General features: G+C 32.3%; 3 protein-coding genes across 7 annotated transcripts; 2 read left to right on the top strand and 1 right to left on the bottom strand.

The window, feature by feature from the left end:
- The first annotated feature begins 1,667 nt into the window (after positions 1–1,667).
- LOC118038072 (uncharacterized) lies at positions 1,668–6,639 on the top strand. Its single transcript, XM_035044351.2, has 8 exons — positions 1,668–1,975; positions 2,967–3,079; positions 4,210–4,281; positions 5,297–5,332; positions 5,786–5,831; positions 5,998–6,085; positions 6,234–6,291; positions 6,408–6,639. The coding sequence occupies exons 1-8, from the start codon at positions 1,897–1,899 to the stop codon at positions 6,456–6,458; spliced, it is 543 nt and encodes a 180-aa protein (XP_034900242.1). The 5' UTR covers positions 1,668–1,896; the 3' UTR covers positions 6,459–6,639.
- A 1,073-nt stretch (positions 6,640–7,712) lies between these two features.
- On the top strand, positions 7,713–12,565 carry LOC118038071 (pentatricopeptide repeat-containing protein At1g80150, mitochondrial). Of its 4 annotated transcripts, none has more exons than XM_035044349.2 (4): positions 7,713–8,174; positions 8,347–9,539; positions 10,237–10,303; positions 12,161–12,565. In XM_035044349.2, exons 2-4 carry the CDS (start codon positions 8,421–8,423, stop codon positions 12,193–12,195), a joined length of 1,221 nt encoding a protein of 406 aa, XP_034900240.1. In that variant the 5' UTR covers positions 7,713–8,174; positions 8,347–8,420; the 3' UTR covers positions 12,196–12,565. The 4 variants fall into 4 exon arrangements, 3 of the variants coding, with proteins under 3 accessions (XP_034900240.1, XP_034900239.1, XP_073264363.1); XM_035044348.2 differs by having other exon boundaries at positions 7,713–8,224; XR_012169435.1 differs by having other exon boundaries at positions 7,714–8,224; positions 8,347–9,862.
- A 2,545-nt stretch (positions 12,566–15,110) lies between these two features.
- Positions 15,111–18,833, bottom strand: LOC118038003 (O-fucosyltransferase 13). 2 transcript variants are annotated; one of them, XM_035044220.2, is made up of 6 exons: positions 18,567–18,833; positions 18,403–18,482; positions 17,753–17,823; positions 17,568–17,656; positions 16,153–16,374; positions 15,111–15,964 (listed from the first exon to the last, which is right to left on the bottom strand). In XM_035044220.2, the coding sequence occupies exons 1-6, from the start codon at positions 18,683–18,685 to the stop codon at positions 15,232–15,234; spliced, it is 1,314 nt and encodes a 437-aa protein (XP_034900111.1). In that variant the 5' UTR covers positions 18,686–18,833; the 3' UTR covers positions 15,111–15,231. The 2 variants fall into 2 exon arrangements, with proteins under 2 accessions (XP_034900111.1, XP_034900112.1); XM_035044221.2 differs by lacking the exon at positions 18,567–18,833 and having other exon boundaries at positions 17,753–17,859.
- Positions 18,834–19,592: the final 759 nt, after the last annotated feature.

The following is a 19,592-nucleotide window of genomic DNA, read 5'->3' as shown; positions in this document are numbered from 1 at the left end:
TCTAGTAGCATAACTAAAATTCAACCCTTTAAAATCCTTAAATTCAAAAGAGTTATGGTTTTGACTTTCTTTTTAGACATAAAACAATGAAAATTAACTACAAATTGTTATTTATTTAGGCCTGTTAGTGCAACCAATTCTTATAATTAAACTAGTGTTGAAATTGACAATTTCGCTTGTTTGCCATAAAATAGTTTTTTTTTTTAAAAAGTAGATTTTTTTTTATGAAAAGTGAATTCTTAAAAAGTGAGTTATTTTATTATATTTGACATTCTCATAAAAAAAATTAAAAAATATTTTCAGTATTTTGTTATGTCATGAAAAATAAGCTGTAAAATAAATTATTATTATTTTTTTTATTTTTTTTAGTTTATTCAACATATATAGAATATTAAATATAATTATTTGATCATTTATAATAAAATAACGAGACATAAGAAATATAATGGTTGAATTTTTTTATTATATATATATATATATATATATATATATATAGTTTATTTTATAAAATGACTATACATATAATATAAATATTTTAAATACAATTATACATATAACCTTGTTAATTATTTTTTAAGTAAAATCTACTAATATGTTTTTCATTTTTAAAACCTCAAAATAACTTTTTTTTTATTTTAATGTCGTGGATGCTTGTTAGAAAGTGAATTCCTTTTAAAAAACTAAGAAAAATAATTTTCAAGAAAAATAAGTTGAAAATCATATCAAATGAAATAAGATGAAAAATAATATATTTTGAGTTATTAACTTTTTTTAAAATAGTAGAATTTGTAGAGGATGGAGAGACCTTTTCATTAGAAGATGACGAAAAAGTGGCACGTGGATGGAGAGACTTGGAGGTGAGTGAAAAACTTCAAGAAATAAATTAAATTGAAAAAATTAAAAAAAAATAACTAAAAAAAACGAACCATGAAAAAAATTAAATTGATTAGAATTTTTAAAAAACCGATCAGTTCGATTTGATTTTGGTTTTATAAGCCTGAAACCTGAAATAAATCAAAAATCCAAACAAAAAAAGAATTGAAAAAAATCGAGTTTCAATCAGTTTGATCCGATTTTTGTTATAAAAAATTGAACTGAACAGAAACTGGTCAGTTTAAACAGGTTCGGTTTTGTTTTTTTTTTTTTAAAAATTTTTTTTTAATTATTTTTTGCTTGGTTTGGTTACTCTCATATACCTTTCTCTGCAATATTATCTAGACCACTTTTTTTTGCAGAATTTATAAACTACCATCAAGGTTCTTTTTTGGGTGACATTGTCAAGAAACTTCCTTTCCATATACATCCAATGTGGCATGGTTTTCTTTGAATTTTATTACACAAATCATAGGAAACTCATGTTTTTTAAAATTATATTCAAACAATATAGAAAAATAAAATATAAAAAAAATCATAGGAGATTAGACAGTATTAAAAAGAATATAAAAAAGGCACCTAAGTGCCTAATATGTTCGAGACTTTTTGTAATTAAAATGAGAATTCATGTAAAATATAGTTTTTGAAATAGAAAGTTTAGGCAAAAGGAGTGGAAATTCTCGAAAATACATTACCCTTTATTCTATTTTTTATTTTTTTTTTACTTTTCTGGGTGACATATACAGAAAATAATGTATACGGAAACAAGATCAAAATCACCATATTTGAAAAATAAGATTTGAAACCAATTTATTGTGGGAAATTTTCCATTTTTCTACCGACGTGCCGTTTTGTCAATAAAAACTCCGAGATGTCGTTGAAAGCTTCTCCGCAGTGCTGCTAATGCTATTTTCCTACAAGTAAACGCTTCAATTAGGCTATACGCTGCTTTGGAAAAGCCTAAAATCACAGGAAGAGGGTAGAATCAATCACAATCACAAGAGTAGAGAGAAGAAAAGGAAAATGGGTTGGATCGGAGACACCGTAGACTCCGTTAAATCGATCCAGATTCGGCAGCTACTCACCCAGGCCGTCAGTTTAGGTCATTTGTTAAAGTTTGAATTTTGAATTAATTTTATGCCTTTTTTATTATTGTTCTTTGGATGGTTGAATTGTGCATGCACTGTTATTTGGCGGGTGACGCAGCTAGGCAGGCAGTGATGATACTGAGAAGGGTTTGGACTTTAATTGGGAATTGCTGTTTTGCCAAGGTTTAAGAATTGGGGCTTTAAACTGAACTTTATTGTGCTTAGTGTAGTCATTGGACTCATACTGCACAGTACAGTGAGCTTTATTTTTATTTTTATTTTTTTAGAGAGATGAATATGCCATAGAATACAAAGATGCAAAATGGCCAGAAAATTTTCATTTTTGGACACCGTCTTGTCTTTATATGTTCTCAATGAATAGTTGGTTTTAAGCGTTCGAGGTTGACTATGATTTTGTACTACCTGGTTGCTTGCCATTTAATCACTTATTGAAAACAAACTGTGAAATGATTGCAATCTGTTTATGTAAATGCTTAGCCCTTGCATTTTTCAATGCAATTTTCAGTTACAATTGATCCGAGTTTCAATCTAGTATAATTTGTTCATTTGAGTTTGGGACGGGTTGCGGTTGACATTACCAAGTGTCCAAAATTCCCCCCTTTTGTTTGGTTCGCAATTGAACTACTTCATGCAAATCTTTAGATCCTTTCATAAAACAAATAACATGGCACAAAAACTAGCAGGTAATATCTAGGCCCTCTAACGTTTGATCTACAGTAGTTCCTTAATTACTACGCTACATAATTCAGTTGAGGACACATTAAGCACTCCTGTTATATTTGTAATTCGTTGGCACATGGTTAAGTTACCTCTCCTTCACTTTCACATTTTGGATAGCTCGCATTATTGAATTTCAAATATTCAAGCACATTCAGTTTTCCATTAGAGAAGAAACTGCAGTTCTTGAGAACTCTTACTTGGTGTCTGGTTTTATTCTATCTTCTAGGATATCTGTTGTTTTGAGACATCTGCTTTTGGTTCCAGGAATGATTGTTACATCTGCGCTAATAATATGGAAGGCATTGATGTGCATCACTGGCAGTGAATCTCCTGTGGTGGTTGTTCTTTCTGGAAGTATGGAACCTGGCTTCAAGAGGGTAAGCAGAATAACATGGGAATGATAGGAATTATTATTGGTATAAGATGATCCTTAATTAGTCATGTTTTCCCATTTTGCACTCATATTCGTTTTCTAAGTATGTGATAATATACACAAACAGTTACGATAAAAAAAAGGAAGAGAAATGCATTTTTCTGTTATTTTGTCAAAGCATGGAGGACAGAATCACTCGCTCAAGTTTTCACAATTATGGAAGCTGAGATTGAATTCTTCCTCAGGCTTGATGTTTCTCTGTTAAAAGACCTTGTCTCTTGGAGGCTTCAGAAGAAGTAAAAAAGTACCATGTCAATTTCTGTGAACAGTTACGTTTTACATGCAGAGGCTTTTATGACAGAATGTTTAGTCATCTGCATGCATTCCTCTTGTGGTTTTTACCTTCTCTTTTGAAGTTCTTTGATTCTGAGCACCATTTTACAATTTAGGGGTGCAACGTCCAATTTGTTATTACCAATGCTTTGTCTTAGCACAATATGATTTGTATGTCCTTCACTAGAATTACGCACTTTTTCATAGGATTTTCATTTTCATTAGAAAAAACAGAAATTTGATTGGAAATTTACATTTTTTTAACCATGCACAAACGATTGGGACTAAAATGTTTTTTAAGTTCCTTATGTTGCACCTCTATGCTTGAATTGCTGGTGACAAAAAGTGCCTTGCATCTCATACTAGCAGCCTTGATGATATTTAATTTACCCCTTTCCCCATACATAGCTACATAAATATTTGCATTATCTGACCCATGCTCCGGGTTAAGCTTAAACAGTGGCAAAATAAACAACATTTTGTAAATAATTGAATTGGATGCACTGGAAGTCTTACAGGACATCATTTGCATGTTATTCATGTATTTAATTGCTCTGATCTTGCTGAATATTTGCAATGAAATTTAACATCAAACTTTAGTTTGCTAGTTGATTTAGTAAAATCCATTTTGAATATTTTAGGAGATTATCATAAAAATTCTTTGTCTAAATATTTGCAACAGGAAGTTATTCTTAATGCTTTAACTGTTATTTTTTTAGTTTTGATGCAATTTCATCGCACTCAAACTCCTTCAGTTTTTACTATTCAAACTGTATGACTAATTATAATCTCTTTTTGCAGGGTGATATTTTGTTTTTGCATATGAGTAAAGATCCTATTCGTGCAGGAGAAATTGTTGTTTTTAATGTTGATGTAAGTTTCTAATTATTCTTATATTTTGTTTTGCATAATATCCTTGGTTGTATTTTCAGTCTGCTTTTGGGTAAATTGATGAGGCTTCCTTCTGTTTTCCATCGCCTGCTTTCTTTTCAATGACTTTGAAATGAGGTTTTGGTTCCTGTGACACTATAACTCTATTATAGTATAAGTTGAATGCTTGATAGTAGTGGAAATAGTGGCCAGCATTTGGGTTTTGATTTTACAGAATCGAAGGCCCAAGGCTGCTTGTACTTGAGATATATGCTTGCCATCTCAGCATGGATAACAGAGGAACATGTTTGGGTTCTTAGGGGCCTTCACTTTGTGAAGGTTTTTCATGTGTTTTTATTTATGGCTATTTAGTCTGGTTTGAGATAGCTTAACACAATTTTTCTCTTTCCTATTATTTCAAGCCTTGTATGTAGGTGGTAAAACCATGTTTCCTTTAGTTTAATATTACTATGACATTAAAACATAATTTACTAATAAATTGAACTTGCTTGCTATATGAAGATTGGAGATTAGGGAAAGAACTGTCGATTTGATTGAACAATTGCATAAATCATATTTATAAGTACTGCCATGTTGCATCTACCTCTATATTGGATGAAAGGTGACAGTTTAATAATGTATTTTTACCGTAAATCATTTGCTATTTGTGAAACAAAAATTTGTCAGTCATTCATGAAAACTGCTATCAAGTTTTTACCGTCAGATGTCAAAAGGAAAATGGATGGAAATATGTAAATCTAGCAATTAAAAAATGGTTTATGTGTTTGAGCATTGAAGTTTCAGTTGATGTGATTATTTGGGGCTATAGTTTGAATACATGTATACATGTAATGATCTTGCACTTTAGAATATCATTTGTTGCTTGTGGGAATTCTATGATTTTTTTTTTTGTATGCTTGTAATATTTTTTCCTTCAATATCCGCTGACGTTTTGTCATGCTTCTAGCTATTTTTCCCACCAATATGCTAACTCTGAAAATACTTATTCATTGACCAGGGTCGTGAAATTCCAATTGTTCATCGTGTAATTAAGGTAAAGATTTGGCTGACCTCACTGCAATTTAGTTTAATGCTATATTGATACTGAAAACTATGTTTGGATAAGTTGAGTGCACTCTGTGTGTGACAACAAAATTGAAGTGATGCATTCTGGATGCCCATATAAGTGTGAGAGTGTATATGGGGTGACAGTAGGGGTGGGAGGGCTGTGTCCTGGTTTGCCAATCAGTGAAACACATCTCAAGTATGTGGAAATGGATGTTGACAATTTCCTACATTTGCTAAGAAACTACCAGGGTAGATAAAATATAAGTTGGATAGTTGCTGATATGGCCTCCTTATCCTGATCTCAAATCAACATTTTCTTTCATGAAAATAAGAGGGAAAACTGAAAGTCCATCTTTCTCATTGTTAATTTCACTCGTAATTTAGTTAATTATCGTCAAACTATTATGTAGTTACATATAACATTTACTTTTTTTCACAGGTCCATGAAAGGCAAGATACTGGGGAAGTTGATGTCCTCACAAAAGGTGCTGGCTGCTTCTAGATATTAAACTGTTAAAATCAAAAGTTCCATTAAATAACCCTTCTCAATATTCAAATTTTGTATTGTTTCGTACGTGATTGATCTTACAAAAATGTTAATCTTCTTGTTCTATTAAAATCCCTAATTTTCTAAAATGATGTTTTTATCAGGAGATAACAATTACGGGGATGACAGGCTCTTGTATGCTCAAGGGCAGCTCTGGCTTCAGCGGCATCACATCATGGGCAGAGCTGTTGGGTACAAATTTTGACCAAAACTTCATCTTTTTTTCCAGGTTTTTTCTTTGTAGGATAGGCAGGCTGTTTGAATACTGGGTTTGTGTCATGGTGTTAGAACTCAATAGTAGCAAGCAGGTTCTTCATGTTGCTTGCATCCCTTTTTGCAGGTTCTTACCTTATGTTGGTTGGGTGACGATTATAATGACAGAAAAGCCTATTATCAAGGTATGGTTTCTCTGCCAATCATCTGCGAAAACCAAAATCTTGTTTGATGCTCACCATTTGCTGTGCGTTTGACTGTGACTATAGTACAATCATGACCTTTCCTTCATTTCTTGCAGTATATTCTTATTGGTGCATTGGGACTGCTTGTTATAACTTCAAAGGATTAATGGCTGAAACAAAATTCGAGAGCTGCAATGTAGTGGTTAGCACCCGCTGTCCTGGCTTGACCTTGAATGTATCAACTTTGCTATCCATTTTGTAAGGTGGACAAAAGAAAGATGGATGATTGTGCACCAGAAGCACTGTGAACCTTGTTTTGTTCGCTATGTTTGTAGATTTTTGGCTGAATTGTTCCAGGATTTCTGCTTATGCCTAAGCCCGCTTGCAAACCATAAAGCCGTTTGGATTTTAGGGTTTGTTTACGAACATGATGCAAAATGTGTTTTTTAAAATTTTAAATTTTTTTATTAAAAATTATTTTTTCATGTTTTTATATCAGCGTTGATATTATAATAAATTTTTAAAAATAAATATATATTATTTAATATATTTCTAAATGAAAAATATTTTAAATTTTACAATTATTATAATCTCAAACAAATTTTTTGGTATTATATTTTAAAATTGTTTTTAAAATTTTTTTTTTTTTTTAAATTAATAATTTTTTAATATTTTTAGATTATTTTAATATATTAATATGAAAAATAATCTTTTAAAAATATAAAAAATATTATTTTAATATATTTTAAAATAAAAAATATTTTACAAAGTAACTTTTATCATATTTTTAATCGTGTGTTTTAAGTTAATAGAACCGAGCTAAAAGGGCAAAATGAACCTGGTTAATGAACTAACATTTAAACATACAACTCAACAGGATCTTCAGTTTTTTTAAAAAAATAACTTTAATACAAATCAAATTAACAATCTTAATTATTTTATCTTTAATTCTAAAAAAAAATAATTACAAATATTCTTACATTTATTTTTTCTATAAATTATTATTGAATGACGGTAATTGTTAATAATCTTGAAAGCACATCACAAGAAGAAAAATAAAACCCAATTATTTGCCTCTAGTAGCATGTAAATCTGTTTTTATATAAGTATAATTATAGTTATTTTTTAAAATATTTTTTTATTTAAAAATATATTAAAATGATATTTTTTTTTATTTTTAAAAATAGCACATTAAAATGATCTAAAAATACTAAAAAATATATTAATTTAAACAAATAAAAAAATAAAAAAAATTTTAATTCTTTTTAAAATATTTTTAAAATATAAAAATAAACAGTAGTGTCAATTTTCCCATTTGGGTGTCGATGATTATTTTTAATGTTAATTTTAAAAATAATTAAGAATAATTGATTTACAAATAAGAGAGTTTTTCATCTGATTTGTGACACAAATCAGTCTTCTCTATCCCACCTCTTGTAGCCGTACCCTTTCGACAATGAGTTTTGAGGGTTAAATTTGTGACACGAAACCTAAATCCTACCTCCCAAAATAATAATAATAACAGCATGGCAGCCCACAGTATCTTTCTTTCTGGCTTTACCATGATCTTCCCAAAACACTTGACAAAAAACTTGGAAGTCCTACCCCTAAAACCTAAATCCCAAAACAACTAAAGTCCCCCTCCCTCCCGGAAGATCCAATCCTCACTCTCTTTCTATTCATATTTGTTTCTATAGCCACAACTGTCACTCTGAACAAATATATCCATACACTGCTCCGTTTTGTTTAATTCTTGTTCTTAATTTTCTCAAGATTGCTTTATTTTTTTTTTTTAGTTTTCATCTTGTTGGTTTTTCTATTTTCCACATGGGTTTTGAAGATTTCTTCAACTCAGTGCCTGGTATCATTGTTTTAGCATATGGGTATGCTTCTGTTTGATAAAATTCCTCTGCGAGTTTTCCATGTGTAGTGGGTATGGATTTTCATTAAAAATCTTGTCAAGATAATTTCCTTAATGTGGGCAGGCTTTTGTGTTTGTTTGATAGAAATCCTCTTTCTTCTGGTTTTTAATTTTTTTTTAAATGTGCTGTGAAGGTTTCTTGACGTTATTGCATTGGATCTTGAGGATGGAACATGGGTATGTTTCAATTTGAGGAAGAAACCAAGACATGCTCTCTCTGCGAAACACTCGCAGATTCTGCAACTTTGCTGCTTCCGTTGCATTAACTCGTAGTCCTGCAGCTGTATCTAACCGCATTCAGAATCAAAACCAGAAACCTTTGGAGGAACCTGCACTTGTTAAGCTTAAAGCTGAGAGAGACCCTGAAAAGCTATTTAATCTTTTCAAGGCCAATGCTGAGAATAGGCTTGTTGTGGAGAATCGGTTTGCATTTGAAGATACCGTTTCTCGCTTGGCTGGTGCTAACAGGTTTGATTACATTGAGCATTTACTTGAGCACCAGAAGCCTCTTCCACAAGGTAGGCGCGAAGGGTTCATGGTGAGGATTATAATGTTGTATGGAAAGGCTGGAATGATAAAGCATGCTATTGATACTTTCTATAATATGCATTTGCACGGCTGTAAAAGGACTGTTAAATCCGTCAATGCTGCACTGAAGGTTTTGACTGGGACCCGTGATTTAGCAGCAATCGAGGCCTTTGTTAATGAGGCGCCGAAGAAGTTTGATATTGAGCTAGACATATTTTCTGTTAACATCATTGTTAAGGCTTTATGTGAAACGGGAAATTTGGATAAAGCATATTTTCTCATGGTAGAGATGGAAAAGTCAGGGGTAAGGCCAGATGTCATCACATACACCACACTTATGTCAGCATTTTATAAGAACAACAGGTCAGAGATTGGCAATGGATTGTGGAATCTTATGGTGCTTAAGGGATGTTTACCCAATCTTGCAACATTTAATGTTAGAATTCAGTATTTGGTGAACATAAGACGGGCATGGCATGCAAATGATGTGATGCGTTTGATGCTAAAAATTGGGATTGTGCCTGATGAGGTTACATATAATTTGGTTATAAAAGGCTTTTTCCAGACTGGTAAACTTGAGATGGCCAAAATGGTGTATTTTTCTTTACGTGGCAAGGGGCATAAATTTAATGTTAAAGTTTACCAAACAATGGTTCATTATTTATGCAAGGGTGGGGAGTTTGATTTGGCTTATACAATGTGTAGAGATTGCATGAGAAATAACTGGTTTTTGAACGTGGATACCATTCATACGCTGCTTGAAGGGCTGAAGAAGAATGGGCAGCTTAACAAGGCTAAGGTGATCGTGACTTTAGCTCAGAAGAGAGTGCCTCCTTTTCCTTCAAGTCATTTGCGTTCCTTGCAAGCTGTATTGTCTAGAAGTTGAATTGAGGTTATGGAAATGCTCAGATAAGCTTGGTTTTGTAACACCACAGCTTCACAGCAGGGGATATTCTTTTCATTTTGTCCTCTGATACATCCACAGAACCATATGGATATCCTCGTCCTTAAACATCAAACAAAGGGAACGTTCCCTTTATTCAATTAATTTGTTGTAGCTTTTAATAAGTTCCTGATGAAATGAAATTTCTAAACTTCTAACTGGATGGTGCCATGATTCTTGTAAGTTTTCATTCAATTTCTTCCCTTATCTGTCTGTTTCAAATGCATTACTCTTTTCTTTCTAATCTACGAGTGTTGGAGCATGTGAGTTTTGGATGTTCACCTGTCAATAATTGCTCTACTTACTGAATACTGATATCTCATGCCATGTTTTATACTTGTTATTTGCATCTATCTTCATGGACATGGGGTGTTCTTTTTAAATCATCATGCAACTTCCTCATTGTATGTATTTATGAGTGTGAACGTGTCTTCTGCTCTGACTTTCATGTTAGGCATATTTACATCAGATGTGATATATAAACTGGCTTAAAGTTTTGATTTGATTTGATTTGATTTTCTAATATGATGCCTTTTATTTGAAATTTTTGCAGTTTCAATTGACGAAGAGCTGGTTAGCCAGCCAAAAGAGTGTTATCTATTGCTTCGATGCCAGCATTGGTAAGCATCAATTATTTTGCTCATTATTGTTTGTTGGGCTTAGCAGATGCATCAAGTTGTTTTGCAGAACTTACCGCTTCATTGTTCTAGATGCCTACTATTTCTAATTTGAACTTTTGTGAAGTGCATCAATGTAAGCTGATATGTGTTGATAGTGATGGCTGATGTTTTGATTCAAAAATTTTTATGTTCAATGTTATATTGAACTACATGATAAAGGACAGATTTGGGGCTGTTTTACAGCTGTGGACATTAAGATTTTAGGGTTTGAGTTGGTCTTTTGATGGTCAGTAACTGTAGGACTGATTGGGCTTGAACGTCTGGATGCTTAGTAAGTCCATAGAGGCTGTTTGAATATGGGATTTGAGTTGCTGGAAATTGTAGAAGCTATTAGAGTCTTGTTAATGTGGTTTCTAGGAGTCACGCCTAAGAGAAGATTGAGTCACACTATCAAAGGCAAATTGCTGGATTTTTTTTTTTCATGAACTGATTTTCTCTTGTATTGAACAATTACATAACCTTTATATAGAGTTCTTAGGACTTATCTTCCTATATAAGAAAATGCTTATAATCCTATTTGAGAATCCTAATAAAGCTAATTACTCTTTAGGACTAATAAAATACTAAATAGAAAAAAAAACCAAGACCTATAGAATTTAAAGCAAATCTAGAAATTTCAGAAATACCTTGTCTATGAAAATCTTGTTAGAATACAACAATTTTGACTCTCTTGTTTTCTGCATCATCACTGCTAATAGTTCTAGTGGGTGTTAGTGATTTCATCTCTTAAAAAATAGTTGTTGTAACATGAAACATCCAAAAAATTGCACTAATACACCAAAAGGAGCATGTTGTAGTTATAAAATATGGTTACCTTTTTTTAGGGTAGACAAACTGTCAAAAGTTATTTTAGTGTATGTTTGGTAATGTGGTTGAAAGTGCCTTTTTATATGTAAAGGCACCAAATTGATGTTTTTTGATGATTTTGATATTCGCATAACAAAACCATTAGAAGCACCTAAAAAGGCATCAATTTGGTGCTTTTCAAATGAAAAAAACACTTTGAAAAGAACATTAAAAAGCACCAAAAACGCAATGTCAAATACTGCCTTATTTGGTGAACCTGCTGTTCTGATAAAATAAAATTGAAAAGCAGAATTGTAGAACATTTTTTCAGGTCTTGTATGTTCCTAACAAGCGATTCAAAAGGTGCTTACTGAGCTTCATGAAATGAATATTCAACTTTACTTCTTTATGAAGCCGAATTCACATTAGGTAAAAACCAAAACAATATGGTTACCCCTTCCTTGTCATACCCACAGTGCACCACCACCACCTGTTCCTTCCTTTTCTAAACAAGCTGCTGGCTTGCCTGAAATTGCATCAATATAAAGATGAAACAAGCTTCATCGTGCAAACTCATCTGTTGGTGATAATTGTTTTTGATAGTGCCTTCTGATGATGACATGAAGTACATCAAGTAATATAGTTTGTTTATCAATAATAAAAAAAAGGTAGATTTTGCTCCTCCAGGTGAAGATGCCTATTGGAGTGAACGGCTATTACAAAATCATACTATTCCTCACCCTTCATATCTCCTAATCTGCATGTTAAATTTCCTTGTAGAGTCGATTGCTGCATGAACACTAGGATTAGACTGAATCTCTTCTATTAATGTATATGTAATAATAGATAGGTAGGAACAGAAACTAGACACATTAGAGGTTTTAATGAAATTTATTCATGAATGCATTCTGCCATAAGGGAAGAAAACCAAACCTTTCCGGTTCTTCAAATCCATCCTTTTGCTCTAATGATAGGAATTCTTAAACCTTTTTCATAATTGTACCTGTGCAGGACAAAAGTTGAAAATCAAAATTGGCACAGCCTGAAAGGGAAGAGAGGAGTGCTGGAGAAAGGATACTGTTGTGAAGTAATGGGGTGACGGTTGCAAGGTGGAATGTTTAATGGTGATCTTTTGCAGCAGAAATTGATTCTAAAGTGTTTGTTATTTTATAGCTTTCTAGTAGAAATTTGATGTCTCATTTGACTGAGGCAGTCAGTGCTCGACGGATTAATTTTTCATGGCTAGATTGCGGTTGCAGATCTGGACAAAGTGGGATAACTAGCCAGTGTTGTCAAAGGCGAAAATGCCCAAGGTGTTTAGTGCACGCCGGAATGAACCAAGATGATATGTTATAACTTGAAAAAATATATGTATGATATTATATACATTATCATATAAAGTTACATTTTTTTCACTTTAAAACAAAATAAATAAAATAAAAAAGTTTTCGCCATGAAAAAGCATCATGTAAGTGTTTAGAAATGTGGTTGAGGTTGTTTTTTAAAGTGGTTTTTATTTAAAAAAAATATATTAATAATATTTTTTTTATTTTTTAAAAAATTATTTTTGAGATCGGCATAACAAAATAATTTGAAAATATTAAAAATATATTAATTTTAAAAAAATAAAAATAAAAATAAAACATAGAGTCCACACAAGTGTTTGATGAAGTTCATTGTCTAAGCATCTGAGCGTCTTTTGACAACATTTTGTTAGCAATGATTGGTGTTGCATCCTTGGATATGGACGATAATTTGTTATGATTGAGGTACCTGAATGCCCTCGGCTGCTGAGAGTTTGGTTGTATATAGTAAGTGCTCTATGTTTTGCCTGATAAACCGGCAACCTCAGATTTTAGTTATTAGCACTAGTGCGATGTACGAAGCTCCATCCTGTTGCTCAGTTCCATGCTTCAAATTTTTGCTCCTGTCAGAGATATCCAAGCATATTTCTCATAAATCCAATACAGAAAAGCAGCTATTGGCAGAGATGTATCCTGCATTCCCAAGATGCCATATGTATAGTTGGAGTTATTTAAATGGAGAAATTATTGTTTGAGATCTCAAGTGGTTTTTTATTTTGTCTTCTTCGAATTCAACTCTGCTGTGAAAAAAGCCTCGGAAGGTATAGTATTCATGTTGTTTATTTATTGGTGATTAGTGAGGCTATATATATATATATATATATATATATATATGTTACAGGGGCGATCAACTCAAGTGGGTTTATGGAGAGGATTATAAAACGTTTATGAACAAAAAGTCTCCGACAACCCTTCGTTGTAGAAATTCCTACAGCCCCATGTGGAAATTTCTCAGGCAACCGCATGTGCATAATTAATACAATATTATCTTTTGTTGCTAAATAAAAATTACACTGACTTCCAAAATGGTAACACAATAAAAAAGTTCTCCTGAGAGAGTTAGAGAGGGAAATGTCTCTCCTACAGGGAAGAAAACCAGGACTGTAAAATTACTGTGAAAATCCCAGTTGAAAGAAGCACGACTTCCAGATAATATGAATCTGAAGCGTGTTAAAAAATGCATAATGAATTTGCAGACGTCCCTTTTTTTGTTGTTCTTCTGCCAAAGGTTTTGAGGGCATTTGTTTTGCATAAAGCAATTGAAAATAAATTATAAGGAAATTCGAACAATAAGCTCTTGGAATTGCAATCAGTGTCAAATTTCATTACAAAATAAACCGAAGGATGCGGGAAAGGCGATATTTTCCTCCATCCATATTTGTTCATTGCATTGTTTACATGCTATTTTTTTTTTTAGTTTTTTATTTTCAATTTTACCCTTTTCATGTCTAAGATTTTTTTACTTTAAACTGTATGCAAAATGTTGAACAATATTCTAACCATGAACTAAAATCATTTTTGTGAAATAGAATTTTTATTTTTTGTAGTTAACAACAAAATTAAGAGAACAAAGACATTTAAAAAAAAAAAAACAGAAGAAGATTCATTTGTATTTTGGTGCGGAAAAATTTAGTATGCTCCTTGAAGTTTTAGTTTATATATTATTTTGGTCTTTTTTTAATAGTACTTACATTTCGAAAATTTTATTTTTTTACTTCTTGAATGTTGATAGAAAAAAAAATAGCTAAAAAATATTAAGGATGAGAAAAGTACTTTGGATGATCACATTCTTAACACGTCAAAATGTCGGTCTGAGTGCTAATAGGTTCGTCTTTTTAATGGGAGTTCAATAAAGGTTATGTTGCTTTTTAATAATGTCAAAAAAAAAAAACATAGTTTATAAAATTTTTTTTGAGTGATTAGAGGGTGTTTTGATTTAAAAATAAATTTATTGATGCTCTTAAACTATTTTAATATGTTTTCATATAAAAAAAATTAAAAGATAAATTTTAAAATCCAAAACTCTAACCTCAATTTTTCAATCTTCATTAGTGATTAAAAATTATACAGATAACAATCAATTATCTACCACAGCAAACATGTAGTCCCCTTAAAAATAAAAAAAAACTTGAGCAAACGACGTAAAAAACAATCTAATCAATAAAGCACGAGGGTTAAAGTTTTTTTTATGATTGGCCAAGGCCTAGAGGTGCATGGCCCCCTTTATTTTTTTTTTATTTAATTTTTTTTAAATAGTAATTAATCTTTATTTTTAAAAGAAATTATTTAATTTATTTTTAAATTATTAGATTTTATAAAATAAATTGTATGAAGTATAAAGTTCATTAAAAAAAAATTATTTGTTTTTAGCACCAAAATTAAGATAAAATAAATCAAAATATATAAAATAAAAAAACAACCATTATAAAATATTTGCATACAATATCTTAAGCTTTTACTTGAAAAATTAATTTCTCATTATAGTATTTAATTTATGATAACAATTTTTTTTAATTTATAAATTGCATTAATTTTATTTATTTATTTTATCATGCATAAACAATAACTTTTTTTTTTTAATTAAAAAAATCATGATATCCAATGTCAATACTTTCTCTTACATTTAAAATTAATTTGGAAACCTACCCGCGGTAACACATGTTACAGGACTAGTCATATACAAAGAAAATCGAACAAGTCAAATCCAAAAACATGAAATCACGATTTGAGGTCACAAAAGCAGTCAGGCAGAGCAGACCCTCTTCCCATGGCAAAATCTTCTTTGTGAGCCAGCCACAAGGCTTGCATCAACTCCTTCCCGTCCAAGCCCTTAGAAGTGAGCTCTGCATAAGCTCTCCGGCTAAGGAATAGGGTATTATGCAACCCCTTATAAGCTCGCATTGCAGCAACCATCTTGTCCATGTTACCGAAAAAAGTAGCCACGTAAGAATCACTGTTGATTGATACATAATAATCCAATGCAGCTTTAGTGTTCCCGTGCATATTTAGGAAATCCTCGCCACTGAGAAGTGCAGATTTGGTGACCACGTTGGTGTAAATAGATTTTAAACCTTCAATTTCCATCAGGCCATCCCCAGCTGCAAGGTATATATTTGTGTTCGTAGGGATGGAAAGTGCCTGAAAAATGAAGGCTGTCTCGTTAGGCGTGAGGGGACACTTCCCTCGCTTTCTCCAAATGCGAGCCGCCTCCCCTGTCCATGGTTTTCTGTCTCCCCTTGCAGCTTCAATGGCTTCCTTGGAGGCAGGGGAAAGGCCTGGGTATTCACATTGGCTATATGCTACCATGTCAGGTTCAAATCGAAGATGAAGCGAAAGAAAGGGTTTCGGTATAGCTTCCAGAAGTTCTGCAGCTTTCTGTTCCAGGGTTCTTGTAAGGCGTAATGCACCATAACAAGCTTGACAAAGTGCAGCTTTTGCATCCAGAGGATACCTAAACAAAGAAAAGGTGCAAACTCTTACCTAACAAACTGCATGCTATTTTACCATTTCTAAACATGAAAACAATGCCTAAGAGGCTAATAAAAATATGCATGTAGTCGAACTTACAGGCCTAACAGTCATTGTCATGTAATCACTACACAAAAGAAAATATATTGAAATTGAAATGCAATCTGGTACCTGTCCCTTCTTTGACTCATTGCTGGTGTAATTGAAATATATTGGTATTTCAATAAAGATGGAAGGACACTTTCAATGTAATCAAATTGGCCTTTTCTTTTGCTACAGTCTACACGAAAGGGTTCTTTTAATGCAACCTCTGGTGGCAGTTCCTTGACAACTTTAATGAAGCCATCCATCTGTTGAATGAAGTAATCAACATCAAATACATCTGCAAATCCACTGAAGTACAATTAAAGGGTCATTTACTGATATTGTCCATGAAATGACAGCAATCAATTTCAAACACATAAAGATGCTTTTAGCCTACATTGTTTGATATTGGATTATAGTACATCTCAAACATTTTCACAACGCTACCAAGAAAAGAAGAGTTCCAATTCAGTCTATTACATTAGATACACTGCTTAAAACAGTAAGAATAATACGAATATCAAAAATGAAACAAGCGCAACAAAATCTTCATATTACTTATGGATAAAAGAAGACTTTCCCTAGAAGAGGAGAAAGAATTCACTGTTGGGGGGTTGAGTGGCGGCGAAAGTGATTAAGAACAGGAAAATTAAACTGTATATCTGCTTATTTTGAAAAGAAATAGAAGTAGAGATGAGAGCTTTATTGCTGCTCCATAGAATTAAGTTGTTTTCATTTTGTGTTTAGATCTTGAATTTAAAAAGATGATTTGAGGTTGAAAACTGGAAAGACACTGTAGTCTTGGGGTCAGACTTAATGATTTTGGCGGCCAAAAGTTCATAAGAAAAAAAGTGTTTAGCAGAGGACTCAAATGACACTGAAACGGTGACGTTTTACTCCTAAAAGAGGTGCCAACTAGTGCAGATGACATGCATCCGCTGGTGAGAGCAAACAAGACAACATGTCCTTGGGTTTGATGCATTTAGATCTCATAATCATATGCCATCTGTAAGGAAAATGAAAAAAAAAAAAAATGAAGCACCAATATAAACATGCAGAGCAGCAATATCAGCTCCAGAAAAACACAAACATCAATCTAACTGCACTGAATCAAAGTTCAATACCTAAACACTCTACACCCATGAAAACATACCAAATCACCACAACATCAAACACGGCACATCCATTTAAAAGTATGTTCTACCAAACATACTAAATTTTGATCCATGATGACAATAGCCTAATAATGTTGCATGGAAATGCATACAAAATTTGAAGTCGTGAAAATCCCAGACACAATCTACTTGGAGCAGTTATAACATCTGGCAAAAGAATAAAGTAAATCAACTCATGTTTGATATTACTTGGAATTCAAAAATTTCTTTGGTTTATCTAGTTATTCAGAATGCAAGAATGAAGACCATCTCCATTAATTGCACATTCAATCTAAATTATTCTGAGTTCGTAACCAATGGTAATTGATAAACGTGATCAACAACTACCTTGACTCATTCCAATAAGCAGCTGCTTCAAACTTTGGCAAAACCAGAGTTGCATTTAACAAGCGGGCAATGCCAACACCATCACAGAACTGCATAGATCATATACGAAGAGCATTTATGAACACAGAATACATTAACGAGCATTACCTGGAAATAACAAAAAATAATGTTTACTCCACACTCACATCTCGTCTCATCTGATTGAGGCCACCATAGCAATCCACACGGATATATCCATTACTCTCTGCTGATAGGGCTGCATGATTTCAACAAAAAAAACCAATGCAATTTTCTGCAATGAAAACCAATTAAAATTGACTCAGGAAAAAAAAAACAGAAGAAAAGAAAAGGGCAGGAGAATTCCTTTACTTTGACTCAAACCATATTCCAAGCAGCATACATGATGATTAGAAAAAACACCTGAATCCCTCCCGAAACAGCAGATTTATCCCAGATTTCAATATTAAGTAAATAGCGAAAAATATTGTGCATAAACAAATCTTCTCCAAAATCCACGCCATTTACAAACCTTGAAGCAGTAAAATTTTTAATTGACAGCACAGTAAGAAAAAAACTTGCTTCCCATAACTCAAACTCACTGCCATTCTAAGTTTCCAAATTCTTTTCTCTTTCTATTTCAAAGCCAAGCAAATGAACTCTATCTCTTATCTGCTTTAAAAATAATAATATTTAAATCTCACTAAAGCTATATAGAGAGTTTGGATTTATTATCAACACCCTTTAAGTGCATAATTCAGTAAAGGAGGAAAAAAAAGAAGAAGAAACCAGAAACAAAAGAGCCCACGCAAAAATCAGATGCAAAGAAGAGACATACCGATGCGAGGCCTATGAATCCACCACTTGCATGGCCTCCACTCCACAAGCCTCTTAACACCCCATATGTCCGATTTCCCTCTAAATAAAATACAAGTAAATAAACCCAATTAAAATCGCACTACATAAAATGGCATCAAACAGCTTTAGTATAATGTGACTTACGTTTGTTTATTTGAAAGGACCGATGAAAACGGCGAAGAAGGAGACAGCAAAACGATAGCTAGGAAAAGCGAGAGTGTGAAGATGGCCGTGAACAATGGCTTCACGGAGACAGTAATCATTTGATGATTCAGAAAACAAAAGATTTTCTTTTTAATGAAAAAAAAAAATGATGAGGTTGCTTGGTTTGGTGTTTTGTTTCACTGAGAGAATTTGCTATGCTAGATCGGATCGAGTCTTCAAGGTAAGGTACGGAAGGAGAAGGTATTCTCATTAATTAAAACCTTTTTTTTTTTATATATAAATATGTCATCCTTCTCTATTTTTGGCACTTCTAATTTACTTTTGTTTCCATTTTAGTCACTATAAAAAAGATTGTTACAATACTAGACTCGGAGTTTTTTAATCAATGCAAGTTGCCCCCTTCATCTCTTGGACATTGACATATATTTGCTACTTAGCAATTGTTTCTGACTTTTAGTGGTGTTATGAAAAACTTCACACAAAATATGAGTTTTCCATGGTTGAATGTTTTTCTTGGTTGAATTACATGCTGGTAGAATGATGAGTTGAATATAAATCTTTGGCTAACTTAGATTGCTCTTGGAAAACTAGACCTCCATAGAAATAGAAAAGGAGGATATTTTGATATTTAAATCATTAAATATAAGAGGATAGAATGTGTATAAAAAAATAAAATAATAAAGTTACAGAGAGTGTTTATCTAAATGTAATGATTAAAAATTATATAGTATGACTTTAGCTAAATGCTCTAGCTTTTGTGTCGCATGCATTTTTGTATGGCTAGCTTGTACACGGATTTTCTATAGCTATCTTTGTGTGGACAATAAATGAGATAGATATTTTGCGGGGTGATTAAGTGTATTTATACACTTAGAACTTAAGACTTTTTTCATGAAAAAGAAAACATATCATTAGTGAAGAAATTGATATGCTATCATCAACTAGCCATGGTGACTATGGTAGTTATTGTGTCATGTCATGGTTTATGTTACATGCATGTCATTA

Source organism: Populus alba, chromosome 3 (assembly GCF_005239225.2).
Source record: "Populus alba chromosome 3, ASM523922v2, whole genome shotgun sequence".
In the NCBI taxonomy this organism is placed as follows: Eukaryota; Viridiplantae; Streptophyta; class Magnoliopsida; order Malpighiales; family Salicaceae; genus Populus; species Populus alba.
This window is presented reverse-complemented; position numbering and strand designations above follow the sequence as displayed.

Bases quoted from the DNA above. Each gene is read 5' to 3' on its own strand.
- LOC118038071 (XM_035044349.2), top strand. From the start codon at position 8,421: ATGCTCTCTCTGCGAAACACTCGCAGATTCTGCAACTTTGCTGCTTCC. The intron at 9,540-10,236 runs GTGATCGTGACT...AAATTTTTGCAG, and splicing joins GGCAGCTTAACAAGGCTAAG to TTTCAATTGACGAAGAGCTG. The intron at 10,304-12,160 runs GTAAGCATCAAT...GTACCTGTGCAG, and splicing joins TTGCTTCGATGCCAGCATTG to GACAAAAGTTGAAAATCAAA.
- LOC118038072 (XM_035044351.2), top strand. From the start codon at position 1,897: ATGGGTTGGATCGGAGACACCGTAGACTCCGTTAAATCGATCCAGATT. The intron at 4,282-5,296 runs GTAAGTTTCTAA...TTCATTGACCAG, and splicing joins TTGTTGTTTTTAATGTTGAT to GGTCGTGAAATTCCAATTGT. The intron at 5,333-5,785 runs GTAAAGATTTGG...TTTTTTTCACAG, and splicing joins TTGTTCATCGTGTAATTAAG to GTCCATGAAAGGCAAGATAC.
- LOC118038003 (XM_035044220.2), bottom strand. From the start codon at position 18,685: ATGATTACTGTCTCCGTGAAGCCATTGTTCACGGCCATCTTCACACTC. The intron at 17,824-18,402 runs GTATGTCTCTTC...GAAATCATGCAG, and splicing joins GATTCATAGGCCTCGCATCG to CCCTATCAGCAGAGAGTAAT. The intron at 15,965-16,152 runs GTACCAGATTGC...TTCTTTGTTTAG, and splicing joins ATGAGTCAAAGAAGGGACAG to GTATCCTCTGGATGCAAAAG.